This window comes from Mytilus californianus, unplaced genomic scaffold (genome assembly GCF_021869535.1).
Source record: "Mytilus californianus isolate M0D057914Y unplaced genomic scaffold, xbMytCali1.0.p SCAF_13, whole genome shotgun sequence".
Classification (NCBI taxonomy): domain Eukaryota; kingdom Metazoa; phylum Mollusca; class Bivalvia; order Mytilida; family Mytilidae; genus Mytilus; species Mytilus californianus.
Window position 1 is genome coordinate 3490144 of NW_026262615.1, and position 20171 is coordinate 3510314.

At 32.1% G+C, this 20171-nt stretch overlaps 1 protein-coding gene across 1 annotated transcript in view; it reads left to right on the plus strand.

Annotated features, from left to right (window-relative positions):
• LOC127723021 (FMRFamide receptor-like) overlaps positions 1-16630 on the plus strand; it is a 31357-nt gene extending 14727 nt beyond the window's left edge. The window contains exon 2 of the mRNA XM_052229425.1: positions 14905-16630. Within this exon, the coding sequence (XP_052085385.1) occupies positions 14950-16023 (1074 nt within the window). The 5' untranslated portion in view covers positions 14905-14949 and the 3' untranslated portion in view covers positions 16024-16630. The remainder of the gene's footprint in view (positions 1-14904) is intronic.
• Positions 16631-20171: the final 3541 nt, after the last annotated feature.

Here is a 20171-nt window from a genome sequence, read left to right on the forward strand (position 1 = left end):
GATAAGTGCCAATTATCAGGTTGTCTGCATATTGATATTGTGAAGCGTTTTGTCGAGTGAGAGCAGCGAACGAGATCAAAAAGGCTTCATATTGTGTCGAGCAGCTAATACTTTACAATGTTAATATGATGGTAATTTGATAATGGTTTATCGGATTGTACTTGTGTATTTGCATGATAGAAACAAGCGTTTTTCTTTCTTTCACTAGCAAACCGGAAGATGACTTGATAAGTTCTGGTCAAACGTCGGTTCATTCATTATGATGTCCGGTCAAAGATATTTATAGGCCAGGTTAACTTCACAAAGCCGTGATATTCAATTTTATGAAGAGCTGAACAGAGTGATACAGACATCGATAACTCGGAAGACTTCGTCGATTTTTCCTAAAATATAAAGAAAAAAAAATCAAATAAACAAATAACGTGAACAGTTGTCTCTAAGAGTGAACAAAAGATCATTCCACACCAATGGTTACACTTGAAACGTTTTAAGGATGTTCGCTAATCTGTTTCAAAATAACAAGCTTTTTAAAAGACTGTTATAAATTGATAGTATATAAATAAAGGATCTAACAAAGCAGAAAAAAATGAAGGATCCGTGTGCTTCTTTTCGAAGTATAAGCCAATGAAAATTTGGCGGGAAATGATTTTCTAGATTTTTCATACATTTAACATTGACACCCTTTTTCTTTCAAAAACAATTAAGAAATAACAAGTATTTTATAAGATATTCAAATACGGCTTTTTAAACTATATGTAATAAAATTATGAAAAGAATAGTAGGGGATAGTGGGCAAAATTTATAATGGCACTACATCGATAAAACCAGAGGATTCCGAATAACTGGCAAAAATTCAAAAACAATAGCAGCGAACATCCTTAAAGAAATTGACAAGGCATGGGAATTTTATTTAATTAAAGAATTCAGATATCTAAATTCTTTTGCTTTTATGATGTTTTGGTTTGAGTATTCCTGGTGAAGGTAAATCCAGAAAAGTGCTACGGACACACGAACATTTAACATTATTATACTTCATGTCAAAATGCCAGATTTTAATTGGTTAATACGAAGGAGACAATTTACTCTATCCCATGGCAAATACCGTATTACCCTTCACGGAGACGCTTGCTAAAGTGTGCGCTTTAATAAATACGGATGATTGTTATTACAAGACGACATAGCTTCGCCTAAGTTTTCTCGGGGTAACAATCTGCTCTATCACCCTCTCACCTATGTGTTATTTATATAATGTTATCTTTATTGTGATGCACATAAATATGTACATATATTTGTATAAGACAATTGATTTGTTTTTGTGTATTATATCAGTTTTACATCTGACTCCGTGACTTGCCGTTCAACAACCAGGATTTTTACAGGAAAACAATCAGTTAAAGGTTTTATCTGTATCTTTTGTTCGTATTCCAGACGTTTGTCTATGTTTGTTTATAGTCCAGACGTATTTCTTCATAAGCTTTTATGTGTAAATCATGGATATACGATTAGTTTCTCTAGCCAGTCTGGACATTGTCATAATAAAATTCCGTACGACTATTCCGTGGGCAATGAATAAACAAACAACATCTTTTAGGTTATAATAATGTAGACATTTCTTTATCTTACTAGGACATATTAAGTAATTTGTAAAATGATTGATAATTCATAAAAGCCTTAAATAAAAAATAAAATACAAGAATTTCAATGTGTTTTTGGTGTGATTTAATCTGCCGATTGAAAACGCTAGTTACAATTCTGAAGATATTTCTTAAGGTTCTCGTTAAAATTAAGCAAAGTTTGTCTTAATCTTTATCTCAAAAAGTATATTGTTGATATTTAAATATATTTAAATATGGACCAACTAGTTTATTGGGGCAAGTCTGCGCATGTACCTTGTAAGAAAAACATCTAACAAATTAATTGGAAAATATTCAACAATTTGAACTTGAATGCTTTAACTGCACACAATTTTTAATCGTTTTATATCGTGTTCGGTATTTTTCATAACCGATATAACTGGATACAATATTTTATGAAAACATTTAGAATGTTTAATTCTGTATCAGAATTCGTTGAACAGCAAACTTTACATTATCAATTTAACGAAATATGTAAACTTCTTGAAAAATGGTTTCCAGTAGAATTTGATGTTTTTTAAAGGCAGACCTTTGAGCGAAACAAAAACAAGAGATATTGGTCCTACTGTGAATTTTTTTATGATTAATTATTGTGTGTTTTAACTATACCACTTAGTCTCATAAATAGGGTAGAGTTTTGTTTACCCTGTCATAATTTTGTACATGTCTAAAGTCAAAAGTCTCTTTAGCTGTTTGCTTCATCTCTTGTTGATGTTGTTTTTTAATAATCTGGTCGTATGTGTGGTCGTCTTTGTGGAATTTATTCATCATTCATCTCGACTTAAAGTATAACTTCTACGTCATTTTGTCTCTGGAGGAGAGTTTTCTTTTTGGCAATCATACTACATCTTCTTATTTCTATATTGAAAGATTATGATTAGAGATATTCTACTATATATAATAATTATGGATATGACTTCACAAGGACTAGTAGTTCAAGTTCAAACCCCCGTTTCTTTTGAAGATATCGGTAAACAAAAGTCGTCTAATAAATTAGGTGTTGTTATTTTATCATGAATGGAGAGTACATATGTTTGTTTACTCAGGGTAATACTATTAAACGATAGATGTAAAGAATATCAAACCTACAGATACATCAGAATTATGGATTGCTGTCTCTTTGATGTACACCTGTTAGTAACGCTATGAAAATTAGGACATGTAATATGATAGCCAAAACGACAACTATCCACCAGTGATCAAACGAAGTGGATGGAAGCAATTAATGGCCACCGTACAGCCTTCAACAATGAGAAAAATGCCATATCGTATAGTCGGGCCTCGACATGAAAATGTGCACAAATTACTTAAAACCTTTACTAAATTCTTCAATAGATACAAATATTTGGTTTGGAAGTTTGGCTGTACCTGTAGAAAACTTATTTCAAACGGGATAGCACATCCTTAATTTTACGGAGATGTTGTTTAGCAAGCCCGGAAACTTAGACACGATCTGGATACAGTTATCGATACTTTACATAAACTGTTACCAATTCAACACTGTAATTAGATCTTTGAATATTGTTTTTATTAGTATAAATATTGATTTTGTTATCAGTAAATTAAAATTGTAATAGACATACATATGCACATTCACGGTTCTACAATCTGTCGATACCTGTATTTTGGCATTGCACAAAGTCATGGTTTCCTCTGACTGTTAATGATCTTTTTACTCTTAAACCATTGGATGTTGGATGTGTACTGATGTACTGATTGATAATTGGATACATGATTTTTTTATAAGTTGTTATCTGCTTTGAACTAGCTGTCAGTAACTGCGAGTATTCTCAGATCTGTTAGTGTCTTTTTTGTTGTGGGGATGTATAAATACCCTGCCACGTCCGGTCTGTCTTTTTTTGTTACTTGTTTTTCTGCTTTGTATCGATCTGATGAGTTTAGCTCTTTTCAACTGATTTTTATAGTTTGTTCATATGTTGTGCTGTTACACCACTGTCCGAGGTTAAGGGGGGGATTTGGAGCCCGGAAACTTGTTAACCCCGCTACATTCTGTATGTGCCTGTCCAACGTCAGGAGCCTGTATACAGTTTTTATCGTTTGTTGCTGTATATCATATTTGTTTTTCGTTCATTGTTTTGTACATAAATTAGTTGAACAAAATATTTCTATGTTTAATAGAGGTCCTAAAATATAAAGAAAAAAAATATAAAAAAAAACAAATAACGTGAACAGTTGTCTCTAAGGGTGAACAAAAGATCATTCCACACCAATGGTTACACTTGAAACGTTTTAAGGATGTTCGCTAATCTGTTTTAAAATAACAAGCTTTTTAAAAGACTGTTATAAATTTATAGTATATAAATAAAGGATCTAAAAAAGCAGAAAAAAAATGAAGGGTCCGTGTGCTTCTTTTCGAAATATAAGCCAATGAAAATTTGGCGGGAAATGATTTTTTCTAGATTGTTCGTACATTTAACATTGACACCCTTTTTCTTTCAAAAACAATTAAGAAATAGCAAGTATTTTATAAGATATTCAAATACGGCTTTTTAAACTATATGTAATAAAATTATGAAAATAATAGTAGGGGTTAGTGGGCAAAATTTATAATGGCACTACATCGATAAAACCAGAGGATTCCGAATATCTGGCAAAAATTCAAAAACAATAGGAGCGAACATCCTTAAAGAAATTGACAAGGCATGGGAATTTTATTTAATTAAAGAATTTAGATATTTAAATTCTTTTGCTTTTATAATGTTTTGGTTTGAGTATTCCTGGTGAAGGTAAATCCAGAAAAGTGCTACGGACACACGAACATTTAACACTATTATTCTTCATGTCAAAATGCCAGACTTTAATTGGTTAATACGAAGGAGACAATTTACTCTATCCCATGGCAAATACCGTATTACCCTTCACGGAGACGCTTGCTAAAGTGTGCGCTTTAATAAATACGGATGATTGTTATTAGAAGACGACATAGCTTATTACTTTTAATTTTAAATTTAAAAGTAATGACAGAACATTCAGTATAATAAATTAAATAACACATATCTGAGTGGGTGATAGAGCAGATTGTTACCCCTCGAAAAGACATTGTCAACATTGGCTTCGCCTCAGTTTTCTCGGGGTAACAATCTGCTCTATCACCCTCTCAGCTATGTGTTATTTATATAATGTTATCTTTATTGTGATGCACTATATGTACATATATTTGTATAAGACAAGCGATTTGTTTTTTGTGTATTATATCAGTTTTACATCTAACTTCGTAACTTGCCGTTCAACAACCAGGATTTTTACAGGAAAAAATCAGTTAAAGGTTTTATCTGTATCTTTTGTTCGTATTGCAGACGTTTGTCTATGTTTGTTTATAGTCCAGACGTATTTCTTCATAAGCTTTTAAGTGTAAATCATGGATATACGATTAGTTTCTCTAGCCAGTCTGGACATTGTCATGATAAAATTCCGTACGACTGTTCCGTGGGCAATGAATAAACAAACAACATCTTTTAGGTTATAATAATGTAGACATTTATTTATCTTACTAGGTCATATTATGTAAATTGTAAAATGATTGATAATTCATAAAAGCCTTAAATAAAAAATAAAATACAAGAATTTCAATGTGTATTGGTTGTGATTTAATCTGACTATTGAAAACGTCAGTTACAATTCTGAAGACATTTCTTACGGTTTTCGTTAAAATCAAGCAAAGTTTGTCCTATATCTTTATCTCAAAAAGTCTATTGTTGATATTTAAATATATTTAAATATGCACCAACTAGTTTATTGGTGTACCTTGTAAGAAAAACATCTTACAAAGTAATTTGAAAATATTCAACAATTTGAACTTGAATGCTGTAACTGGACACAATTTTCAATCGTTTTGTATCGTATTCGGTATTTTTCATAACCGATATAACTGGATACAATATTTTATGAAAACATTTAGAATGTTTAATTCTGTATCAAAATGCGTTGGAACATCAAACTTGGTGTTGAGTAACATTTTTAATTTAACGAAATATGTAAACCTGTTGAAAAATGGTTTACAGTAGAATTTGATTTGTTTTAAAGGTGGGCCTTTAAGCGAAACAAATACAAGAGATATTGGTCCTACTTTGAATTTTTTTATGATTAATCTTTATTGTCTGTTTTAACTATACCACTTAGTCTCATTTATAGGGTAGAGTTTTGTTTACCCTGTCATAATTTGTACATGTCTAAAGTCAAATTTATCTTTAGCTGTTTGCTTTATCTCTTGTTGATGTTGTCTTTTAATAATCTGGAATGATGTCGTATGTGTGGTCGTCTTTGTGGAATTTATTCACAATTTATCTCGACTTAAAGACTTAGTATAACTTCTACGTCATTTTGTCTCTGGGGAAGAGTTTTCTTATTGGCAATCATACCACATCTTTTAGAGATTTAGAGATATTCTATTATATATAATAATTATGGATATGACTTCACAAAGACTAGTAGTTCAAGTTCAAACCCCCGTTTTTTTTGTAGATAGACTTTTTCGGTCAAAAGTATTGGCCCAAGATTTGGCCAATTTTATTTGTTACCATGATATAACCACTGTGCAACATTTATATGTTATTCGTAAACAAAAGTCGTCTAAAAATAAGGTGTTGTAATTTTATCATGAATGGAGAGTAAATAGGTTTGTTTACTCAGGGTAATACTATTAAACGATAAAGGTAAAAAATATCAAATCCACAGATACATCAGAATTATGGATTGATGTCTCTATGATGTACACCTGTTAGTAACGCTATGAAAATTAGGACATGTAATATGAATGTCAAAAAGACAACTATTCACCTGTGATCAAATGAAGTGGATGGAAGCAATTAAAGGTCACCATACAGCCTTTAACAATGAGAAAAATGCCATACTGTATACTCGAGCCTCGGCATGAAAATGTGCACAAATTACTTAAAACCTTTACTAAATTATTCAATAGATACACATATTTGGTTTGGAAGTTTGGCTGTACCTGTAGAAAACTTATTTTAAACGGGAAAGAACATACTATATTTTACGGAAATGATGTTTACCTAGCCCGGAAACTTAGACACGATCTGGATAAACTTATCGATCCTTTATTTAAACTGTTACCAATTCAACACTGTAATTAGATCTTTGAATATTGTTTTTATTAGTATAAATATTGATTTTGTTATCAGTAAATTAAAAGTAAACTAATATTATTGTAATATACATACATATGCACATTCACGGTTCTACAATCTGTCGATACCTGTATTTTGGAATTGCACAAAGTCATGTTTTCCTCTGACTGTTAATGATTTTTTCTTTCTCTAAATCCATTGGATGTTTGATGTGTACTGATTGATACTTAGATACATGATTTTTTTATTAGTTGTTATTGGCTTTGAACTAGCTGTCAGTAACTGCGAGCACTCTCAGATCTGTTAGTGTCTTTTTTGTTGTGGGGATGTATACATATCCTGTCACATCCGGTCTGTCTTTTTTGTAACTTGTTTTTCTGCTTTGTATCGATCTGATGAGTTAAGCCCTTTTCACCTGATTTTTATAGTTTGTCCATATGTTGTGCTGTTCCACCACTGTCCAAGGTTAAGTAGAGGGTTTGGAGGCCGGAAACTTGTTTAACCCCGCCCCATTCTGTATGTGCCTGTCCAATATCAGGAGCCTGTAATACAGTTTTCTGTCGCTTGTTGCTGTATAACAAAATTATTTTTCGTTCATTGTTTTGTACATAAATTAGTTGAAAAAAACATAAACAACCAGTTGGTTAACAAGCGCGTATGCCTAGTCCGGTATTTTGGTATCGTTTAATCATTCGGGTTATTTTGTGTCTTTATTGTCAGATGGTCTTGAGTTTTTTGTTGATTATAGTACTAGTGCTGTCACAATAACTTGTTTTCGTCTTTTCCTTTTTTCGTAGTATTCGTTTCATTCCTTTTTTTTTCTTTTTCTTAATGCTTTGCACGTTTTAGGTTAATAGTTTTGAAATAGCAATTTAAATTTCTAAAGAGCTTAGGCTAAATTCAATGATTACTTGCTACATTTTTGTATTTTAGTGAATGGTTTCTTGATGAAACGTTAACAACATTCGGTGAAAATAAATCATTTTAGTTTTTTCTATTTTGGTGTGAAGGAATGGTCCTTTCTTTAGCATTACTTAATCTCTCTCTTTTCAGTTTTCGACATTTATTCTGATCTCCTAGCCTTTGTTCGCATTGAAATTCTCTGATTGAATGATTTCACAAATGAACTATCTCGGAATTTCTACTATAATTTTGCACAGTCTGAATTGATTGATAAATGTTAACATTTCGTTGAACAACTGATCTTTTACATCCATACATTTAACTTTATGTTGTGAATACTAAAGATTCCAGATTTTTTAGTCACAAGAACTGAATACTAAATTACTTCTTAAATTCAAATTGTATGAATTACGTTAGAAAACAGATTGAGGTTTTGTCAACTAGAATATTCTATGTTAAGACTTATTCATTTAATGAAATTGCCTTAGATACGCATAGGATAATTAAATTTAAAGAACGTTGTGATAAAGTTAGAGAAGTCTCGAATGATTCCCTTTAAAACGACTGAGAAGATGCCAAGGGGGCAATAAACAGTATACAAGCAGTGGCTTATCCAAGGGGAAGGTGTTCAGGGTTGGAACCCCCCCTTTTTTGACAACTAATGTTTTCAACTAACTGTTGTATGATAACATACGGTTTAAAATAAGTTCTATACGATCACAAAAGCAGCCAATTCATTCGTTTTACGAGAGAAGACTACAAAAAAAATGATTTGTTTTCTTCAAATCGATTTTCAAAATATTTAAGAATAAAAGAAGATGTGGGGTATACGTCGAAGAGTATGCAACCAAACAACAACAAAAATACAAAAAATATAAAGGGCAACAACATACAGTCTTCAACAGTAGACCGGACGGTGTTTATACAGTTTGTCAAGCACTAAATCGTCACGTGTTTTAAAAAAAAATCATGTAGGCATTGAGATACAGAAAAAGGCAACTCCCGCCGAACTTTTTGGCTTACTACATACTAAAATTTATGTCGAGAATTGAACTATCTTTAGATCTTGAAGCGATCTGCGCTCTAATTTATTTTATTTTCATTAGTAAACAATTAAAGGTATGAAAAGAACAAACAGGTATCAATCACTTAACTCTAAAATGACGGCATAATAGATACAAGTAACAAGAATGGAAAAACAAATAAAAATAAACGATATTATACCGTGTATCAAAAAATACACAACTTGCTGATCTGAAATCATACTTGACATGATCTATTTTTGACAAATTTTAACAGACATAAAACATCGGACTTGTAATGAGTCTTGTAGTAAAATTGAGAATGGAAATGAGGAATGTGTCAAAGAGACAACAACCCGACCATAGAGCAGACAACAGCCGAAGGCCATCAATGGGTCTTGTAGTGCATTCTAATCATGAAATGATCATAATATTGTTATTCTTTAACTTTGCTATTGTTTCGTTGTCAGCATTGTACAGACGGAGTCGTGCGATGATATTGCGTAATAATTGGAAATAGACGTCTGCCCAGCAGTAAATTGTAATTCGCAGTTGTGTTAATTATAAAATAACAACGTTTAAAAATGACAAGACAGTGAGGTTTTACAGATATTATTGCAATAATATATATAAGGGCGTACACTAAATGCATTTGAAGTCTTTTGTTTGAGAAAATTAAAACACTCCTTAGTCTGACCCTTTCAAAGCATTTTATGGTAAACACTTATAACTTCAAGCGGGACGGATGGACGGAGGCAACATTGGAAACCATGTTACCCCTTCCCCTAGGTGGAGGTTAAATAAGCATAAAAGACATCAAGATCCATTACATCATTTATATGAAACAAATGAACAATGATGTTAAAATGTATCTATCACTACATGTACTTGTATCTGCGTGTACTTTCTTTTGTCAATTATTCTCTTTACTGCCTGTCCTTTCGTGACTGCCTTGTCTTTTCTTAAATTAAACTGCAAAATGGTTTATAGAATATAACAATGTATTTCGATATTCTTATTAAAACGTTGCCGGTCGCAACGATATTTTAATCAAATGTTATTGATGGAAGCATGACCGTGGACATTTGTCTGACACGTACTATTTATTTCGTTTAAGTTATATTACAGAAAACATTAAACACAAGATTAAGTTTTCGTCCTATAAATCCTTAAAAGGTTGAGTTTCATGTTGTCACAAACGTTAAATAGAATGTTTATTGTCTTAAATTTTAAACCTGGATTAAGTTTTCGTCCTGTAAATCCTTAAAAGGTTGAGTTTTATGTTGTCATAAACGTAAAACAGAAAGGTTTATTGTCTTAAGTTTTTAACGCGGATTTTGAAAGCATTTAGATATAAACAAATAGAGTTGCAATGTACATTTTAAAACAATAGGAAGAAAGAGGGTCTGCATGGGGTTTACAGAATAGAGAATAATGGTCCAATACCACAGAAAATGGGCCAAAAAAATAATGAATAGAGAAAAATAAGGCCAAAATATAAAAAAACACATGCATTCCTTATTTACCGTGTGCTGATATATAAAGAATAGAGAATAAGAATAGAAAAGAATACAGAGAAAATGATTTAAAAAGGCAAAGAATACAGAAAAAAAGACCCCCATCCACATCCTCATGAAAGTTTAATCCGCTATTGGTTTTTCTGTTTTGACGGGCCACAGTTGGAAATCTTGTCTATTTTAATCAGAAGTAAAATATTGAAAAATCTTTACTGAAACAAGTAGACGCGTTCAGTGAACTTCCTGTGTATAAGTAACCAAAAGACAAACATTGGAATTATATGAATATTTACAGAATGGCCAAGTGATGCATTGACTGGATTATCTAAATATTGTCAAGGTTGATAAAACTCATTGGTCCAGATTTTAATCGTTCATTCATTAGCATTAAATTCTTCAATTCTACATAAGTTGTTCAATATCTCCAGTACATCTCCAGTATATTAACGATTGTCAGTATTATCACATAGCTCTCATGTTGTGTTTCTAGATTCTATACCTGTATATTGTTTACACATTGCGTTTTGGCTTGTTTTTAAAGAAGGAAAAGGGTAAAAGTATAAGGTATCGACGATCCGATATACTGGTGAAAGTTTTTGAAAAAAATACGGTCGCTCAAATCATCCAGAATTAGAATATAAAAATAAGGAGAGGTGGTATGATTGCTAATGAGACAGCTATCCACCAAAAATTTAATAAAGTGAATATAAGCAATTATAAGCAACCGTACGGCCTTCAACAATGAGAAAAAACTCATACCGTATATGTCAATATTTCGATACAAATATTAAAAAAAAAAACTTGTATTGATACAGTTATTTCCTTAGAAAAAAAATTATTCATATATTTTTAGATGGTTAAGTTATTTTAATGGCTGTATCAACTTAATCAGTTCTTTACACTTATTTATATTGAGGAAAACTTTCTCCTTTATACTTGTATTATATAGGTTAGTATAACCACTAAGTATTTTTAACAGTTACAATATGAATGAAGCTAAACTATCTATTAGATAGTATTTATACATATTACTGTGAATATTTCAAGTCTAGACACCAATCTATATTCAACCACCAATATCCGACTGATTAGACTTAATACCCTTAGTTTTTGGAACTGAGTGCTAAGCTGTTCAAATGGCAAATTTAAATTGATTCCACAGAAGCACTTGACAATGTCTAATGCATTTCATGTAAATTTAATCTTTTTCATGTTAACGAAACAAAACTACTTAGTTCTACAATTTTTTTACATGTTTACATTTGTCATGTGCATGTGGGGGCCATTTATAGCTTGCTTTTAGGTATAGGTTTTAAACCTTGTTGAATGCCGTACGGTGACCTTTAATTGCTAAGTTTATGTTGTTTGATCTCTGTTGGAAAGTTGCCTCATTAGCAATTAAACCACATCTTCTTATGTTCATACCCATTGGATAAAACCTATTTACTTTCATGCACGAGGCAACCTTGGGATAATTAAGGCAATACCCTCAAATAAGTCAGTACAATTATGCCCTCGACAGACCTCGGGAAAACATTTTCTCTATTTTAAAGAGGTCTGGATATTAGATTTTATTAGAAGAAAGCCATTATATTAAGTGTATGTTAAAATAGATAAGATATATTCCAGGGTAAAAACACTAATTCTGAACATGATGATGAACACATCAAAATTCTCCGATATCAGTACGCATTCGAAACTCTATGAAATTAATTCCTCGAGCATTATTTTAAAGTTACAAAGAACAATAAATAGATTTTTTTCCGATGCGCATTCGTTGCAAAACGATAACTGTCTTGTCAGTTGTTGCACATTTACTGCAGATACAGATCTTGTCCCATGTTGCGATTTTAATGCGATACAGTCAATATCTTGTTCCTAGTGCATTTAATGTGGTATGATATACATGTTGTCCTTTGTTGCGCATAGGAATCGATAGTATACCTATTTTGTTTCCTGCGGCGCATACGACGCGATACGATACATAGATTGTCCTCATTGGTGCGTATACCAGGACCTCTTTGGCGCATACAGCTCGATACGATACATGTCTTGTCCTCTGTGGTGCGTATATCTGGGCCCCTTTGGCGCATGCAGCTCGAGACGATACATATATGGACCCCTTTGGCGCATACAGCTCGAAACGATACATATCTTGACCCCTGTGGCGCATACAACTCGATACGATACATATATTCACCGATGTGGGTTATACGACGAGAAAGGATGCATATCTTGTCTCCTGTGAGAATTGTTTTAAATTAACAATGTCTGTCTAATGTTATAGAATTGATGAAAAAGGTCCATCGACAGTTCATTTATTAAACATAAATGGTTAATGTAAATACACTGTTCAATTCTGTACGTTTCATTGGAGAATAAACTGACTGACTGAGCTATCAAATAATACATGGGCAGAGTCTTTGATTATTCACCAAATAATATTCAGTCAATCAGGTGAACTGAACTACTTTTGAATATTTAAAGTTACCTATAAACATCGTTATATAATATATATACGACTTTTGAATCTGACAATATTATTTCATCTTTATAAGACATTTGCGTACAACTGTATCTATTTCAGATAGATAATTCCGTACAACTGTATCTATTTCAGATAGACAATTCCGTACAACTGTATTTTTTGACAGACATTTCGTATCGTAATAAGCTAGGAGTGTTTTGTAATAGTATATTTCATATATCTTAATTCCGTCAGTGGTAAGTCGTTAGAGATCGATCTCCTGTTTTACACGATAGATGTATATTAAATTTAATAAAAAAAAAAAAGATATCGTTCTCATGACAATTTCTTATATAGTAAATACCCATCCTTAATAGCAAGCTTGTTAACTGATAAAAAACACATGTTTTTCAGCTCTATGAAATTCTTATATATCTAATTACACAATATAAGACAATAAAAGAAGCTATGTACTCCTTTCTATATAAATATATGACATTACCTGTTTATGCTACAATTTAATACATTTATTTTCAAAAAAAAAAACATTCATTCATTGTCATCTTTTCAAATTTATTTGTTTTTCATCAAAAGAGTTTAGCCCTTTATTGTGTCCTTGAACGAGGTTAATCTAATCCATATTGTAAGCAAATAGAAGTATTTCTGTTAATATTATTTCATAACCAATCTTTTCACTTATTTAATACAGTGCATATGCATGGATGAATGCATTCTATTTTAAAGAAGAAAAGATGTTGTAAATTTATTCATGACACGATATCGATTCAAGTACTTGTGAACCAAAAAGCAGAGGAACAGAATGAAAATAACAGTTTTATACAAGATAGGCGAAAGATACCAAAGGGACATTCGAACACAAACTGAAAATGCAATGGCAAAAAAATAAAAACTATCAAAAGACAATGAACAGTATGCAAAACACAACATAGAAAACCAAAGACTGAGCAACACGAACTCCTACAAAAACCAGGGGTGATCTTAGGTGCTCCGGAAGGGTTAACAATTACTACTCCACATGTGACACCCGTTGTGTTACTCTTAGATTACGTTGATACGCTATATTAAGTGATAAGTTTTAAATATCCGAAGTGCTTTTTCTCAATTTACTTTCATTAGGAACACGTTTCTTGCTGTTCTTTATTTGAAAGACACAGTTATGTGTCGAAGCTTTCATCTCGTTGTAAGTTGATACTTATCCCTGCACCCTTATGGGTGGAATTATTTTACTAATGTCGATGACGCTACATTTGAACATTAAAAACTAGGCTGCCGGGTAAGATCAACAAACTTTAAACGGACAAACAAATTCACAAACACTACCATTAATTGTCCGACAATCTTACCGAAAAATTCAGAAAAAAATTATGCATTTAATTCTCCGTTGATAAATTAAGTAATTATGAAGAATTTAAGGTTCCAACTCCCTCAGTCAAAGTTGACTTTTAGGCTATTTTAAGGTTCATTTTGGTCATATAGCTATTTTGAGCTAACCTTAGATGGATTTGGCTATAATTTTTAGGTTATTTTTGGTTGTAAAGCTCTTCAACTGTTTCCGTTCTTATACATTCTTGACTTTCAAATATTCGGCTTTGAGCGTTCCTGGTGAAGGTAAATACAGAAACGCGCTTTTGGACGCATGAAATTTATAAAGTGTTGTTTTTACTTTGAATATATCGCCCTTGTTGAAAATGGCCTGCCAGGATGACTTTTTGTGTGCTTATACGCACGCATTAACCAGGCAAAATAACGTTGGAATTTTGATCAATGCGAATTTAATTATGTGTCTTCTATTTATTAATTATTGTTCAATGTCTGAGGCTATTCAATTATATTTCTGTTAACGCCTATCTCAGTGCATCAATTATACCATATTCATAAAAGTTCCGATTGACACAATGTGCAATTAACTTCATTTATCCTTTGTACTTAATGACAAGACTGTGTAAGTTCTTGCTCTGTTAATGATGTAGTTATTTCAATTAGACGTAAAGAAACGTTATATTCGTTATTCTAAATACTGCAATTAGTATGTACCGCCAAACACTTTAATTCTCCTTCGTTCAAAGAAATCAATAAGTTTTACCAATTTACCTCATTAAATGTAATAACGTGTTAATGTTTTTAACTTGGCTTTGTCACATAAGATATTATAGAATTCTTGTTTATGGCAGAAAAAACAATTAAAAAGCAAAATCTACAGGATTTAATATTTCTCGTTATTCTTATTTTCAGATGGAATATTAAACCCAAAGGCCATCATCGGCAATAAAAGAGATAATGCAGCTATCAGTTTCTGAAAATAACGTAACGAATTGTTTGCCATTGGGAAAGGCTGACTTGAAATACAAAGAGTTTTACGAAACATCACAGTTCATTACAGGGCTCATATTATATCCGACAATATGCATACCAGGTATATTAGCCAACATGATAACTTTAATCGTACTATCGAAGAAAAACATGTTGACATCCACAAATGCCTTTCTCAGTGCACTTGCTGTTTCAGACAGCGTGAAATTACTTAATGACATTATTTACTTCTCCGTGACTCTTCTGTCTAAAACTCACAAAGCAGAAGCAAACAAGGCCTTTGGTTATATATATCCGTATGCACATTTCATTTTCAACATGTCGGCATGTATTTCCTCTTGGTTGACAGTAGCAGTTGCTGCGGAGCGATATATAATGGTCTGTCATCCCGTTAGAGCAAGACAAATATGTAGTAGATCGAGAGCTATTACGACGAGTGCATTGATTTATTTTGTAATGACTTGCGTTGCTATTCCTTCTGCTATGAGATACAAAACTATATTAGTAGTTGATAAAGACACTAATACAACGCAATACTTTGTTGAAATAACAGCATTATGGCAAAATGAAACATTTGCTTCGGTGTATAATTGGGTTCAGAATTTCTTACGATGTAATATTCCCTTATTGATTCTGATAACCTTGAACACTTGTATAATAAATTCAATTCGAAAATCTAGAGCGAATAAACGGAACAGTGCACGTCACCGAGTAACAATAATGATGGTTGTTGTCATGGTAACGTTCATGATCTGTATCACACCGGATGCCATTATGACGACATTTTTTGGATATGGCTACCACGAGGAGGAAGATTTTCTAGTCAAAGGGATACGAGAATATTCGGATACACTTTTGGCACTGAATGCAGCTGTGAACTTTGTTATTTATTGTTTATTTAGCAGAACATTTGTAAAAAATTTTGTGGCCTTATTTTGCACTCATTTGAAAAAGAAAAAAACTGAACTAGAAGAAGAAACGTACAGACGCCTTTCGGAGTCTACAGCAATGCATAAATCAAAACGAGGCAGTGCAGTTTGATGTTTCATAAAAAATAGCCATAAAAAGTGATATTGCAAAACTCCGCCCGCACTTAAATCAAGAACAAACGGTACCCAAATCTATGATATTACGAGAGAGATCTGTTCGTATATGTTAAATTTGCTCTTGTTGAGCACAGTTATCTTTTGGTTGTTTTTTAAACGCCTTTTTCAGTAAGTGAAAAAAATGAAGTTTTGTTTATAATTTTGATATGTTAAATGTTTAATGACAAGGATTAGTTCATTGTAATACGAACTTTCTATGTAGACAAGTTGTCTAAAAAAAAAATTTTTTCGACTCCGACAAGATTCAAATTCATGATATCTTATATCACAAGAAAATTATAAATTATACACAATCCTTCGAGGTTTACCATTTGGTTATTTCATTATCTATTAAGTCAAATGGCATAGATCACGACTAGAAATAAACGTGTCAGTCTCTTTAATTTTATTGAATAAGAACAACACATGTATTTGTCCTCAGTTTTCCTGTAAAATGTAAATATTTCAATTAACGCAGGTTCTGTGATAAACATTTATTATTGTAAATTATAACTTAAAATATTGGGCTGCTTTATTTATTTCCAAATATATATGTTAATGCTTTAGAGTGTTTTGTGATTTATGTTCCAACGTCTTAAAAGTCGATATCCGTAATGTACTTCTGTCTTCGTATACCATTAAGATAAAAGGTCAGTTCTGATTAAATTGATTCAGCTACTGTTTATTATGTTCACTAGTGATACTTATCAAATTCTCCATTTAATCATTTCATGAATTAACAATATAGCAAAACAACAGCAGGAATGCTAAAAAATAATATGAAACAGGTGTTACATGTGAAAGAAGATGAAGTCCTTATTATTTTTATGATACATTCTGGTAATCAGATATTAAAATGTTTGGGAAATCGTGTATGTTAAATCAACAACAGAATAATGCGACAGTGCAAATGTTTAAAAAAAAACATTTTGGATTTTCCCTTTTATTGTTTTTTCAACTCATTCAATAGTTCGTTCACTATATGGCAGTAAAAAGTCATTACAGATACGAGGCATGTGATATAGTACGCCAGAAGCACGTTTCGTTTCTTGTTTGGAAGGTTAATCAATGGTGCTCGAATCTAATAGTTAGGATGCAAAGCCATATAGGAAGTTGAAGAGCACCAACTACCAAAATTTCCGAATAAGTTGTCCCAACTATGGCAACGGCAATCTATGCCTTGGGTAGAAAAACCTTACTATTTAAAAAAAATGTTGTAAAACTCATTAAATATATCAGGCTCATAATTTGGTTGTATCCTCATTACTCAAAGAAGTGTATTGCTGGTATATGACACATCTCTCATAATCATGTATGAATTTACAGTTAGAACAAAGATTCGGAAAAGTGGGTGACAAAATACTGTATCCGAGTTCAGTGCTTAAAAAATGTGTGGTTTGATTGCTTATAAAACAACTACCCACCAGAGTCCACAACATACATTTACGCAACTATTGGTCTTCGTATGACCTTCAACAACGAGCAAAACTCACACCATCTAGTCATCTATATAAATACTCCGACATAACAAAATGGTAAACAATTCCAACTGGCAGTTACTTTCTGATGAAGTTAAAACTCGTTTTGATCTTACTGTATGTCCCTCTGTTTATCTGATGGGTTTAGACAAAACTGTCCGTACAAACAACAAACGGGAATAATCAATTTATACAGTACTTGATAAATTCATCAAATCGTAAATATTCAACATCTTAGATTCACGAATTAATTAGGCTTATAATTTGAAATTAATATACCGACGAGCGTTTCATCTACATAAGACTGATCAGTAGCGCTCGCATCAAAACAGGCGGAAAGCCATAACAAGTTGAAAACTAAGTATACCCGTCTTCCATAATTCTAAAATACGATTGCTGTTCTCAGCCCATGAATTTGATCAAATGACAAATTACATTCCCTAGAGTGGATTTGGTGTTGGGAACCCTTCAAGTTCCTGTATTCCTTATCTGCAAATGGAGCAAACCGGTTGCGTCGCGATCGATCAGACAAGAGTTCCCTGCTAAGAATGCATCGCCCGTAATGTGCATCATCTCAGTAAAAATGGCACTATAGAAAATAAGACACAACTGGTAAAATTACAGATAAGACGACTTTACCAGTATCTAAAGATCTAAGACTGCGAAAATATTTTTACTGAGTGGATTCGCATGGCAGGTGATGCATGTATATGAGGAGACCCTTACCTTGTCGACACACTCGGTCTTACTCCTTTTAGAGATAACGCGATTCCCTCAGTTTCTGTTTGTTACCTTGATTTTTCACTTCTTATCGATTTAGGGGATTTAAAAACCAGTAAACTACTGTCGCCCTAAGTTTTTACTCAGAAACCTTTGGACTAACATATCAGTGTAATCCTTCAAAATAATCCTCGGTTCTGGTTTGTTATCTTGGTTTACCTTTTTAATCGATTTATGATATTTAGACATCGGTAAACTACGGTTGCCGAAAATTAAGTTTCACATTTAACTTTAAAATTAGAAAATAATGTCGCAAAACTTCAGAACGTAATATATTTTCAGGATACAAAATTTGGATTTTCTGGCTCTTCTGTTAACTATCATAAACAAAGTAGAGATCAAGCTGTGAATATGAACCTCAAAATGCATGAAATATTTGCAACTTGACGGTAAGCAACCAACAATCAAAAAATCAAACCGTCAACATCACTTTTGTAATAATGTCAATAAAGAGGTGGTGTAAACTGGAACGACAAGAATGAAAATATAACAATATTTTAGAAGAAGAGATTATGGTCTGTGTTTTTATTTGAGTTTCTTTATTTATAAATATTGAAAATAATCAGTCAATTCGGTTTGAAATCTGTCAGACATACAACCATTTGGATTAAAGAGTTATAAACAGACTTATGCTTTCATAAGATTATGTTTATGGCCATTTATTTATGTCTATAAGCTGTGAGAAGTCTCGTGTGTCTTGACCAAGAAATCAAATTATTATATATCGCATTTTTTTTCAGTAATATTCGATATCTATATGATTTGTTCCCGTATTGTATAGGACATTGATGATTGAAAACTAGAGGCTCCTATAAGCAAAAATCGGTCACCTGAGACTACAGGGAATATCAAGACAAGTTACATTTATTTTCTGTTTACATTTTCACATGTCTATTTTTTAGTTTTCAAAATAATAAAAGTAAACAAAAAAATTCGAAATAAATCCTAAGGAATGAAGTTAACAATTTAAAAAATTTTTGCGTTAGAAGCGTTTCTTCTCGATATGACTTAACTAGGAACGCTCAAAGCCACGAATGTATAAGTACTTGAAAACGCACGAAACTATGTGACCAGGAAGGACTTAAAAAAGAATATTGAAATACATCTAAGGTCAACTGTGTCTGATGGAAGATGCAACCAAACTATCTTCATAATATTTAAATTTATGAATGGAGAATTCGAAAAAAAAAGGTCTGTTGTAAATCATGTCCGTTCCTAAGCACTCATGAGGTACGTTAATAATTCTTGATATATTTGCCCTATATTGAACTGGTCTTGCTAGCGATTTACGCTGCTTACATTTCTTCAGTCCGCAATACTGTTCAAGACAATATCTATAAATAGAAACATGGATAAATGAGTTAATATGTCCATTTTTAATAAAACTTGGGACTATTTATAGGCTGTCATATTGTATTGACATCTGCCTTTTGTTGATGTCTATTTTGGCCTTTGATGACTATGTTATTTTTGTCGTTCGGTTACTGTCACATTGTCCCACAACATATCTATGAACTCATATGTACGGATAATGCCTCCTATTAGGAGTCGATAGAAGTTAAAGTCATGAAGTCATGTTGACCTTTTTGTAGATCTTGTCTTTTTCATCATCATTGCTTGTCAAAGTTTCTATAGTAAACATTCTAAAAATGAGCAATAATGCAATATATACCCATTGCAGATTTATGTCATAAAATATTTCTTTTAGAACTTGTATTTCCGTTTACAGTTCCTGTCTACTATTAACAGTGTTCAAGATATATAGATGCTGAAATGGAATGAAAAGTAAAATAACAAGAATACCTAACTCCAAGAAATATTCTATACGGAAAGTCCTTCATCAAAT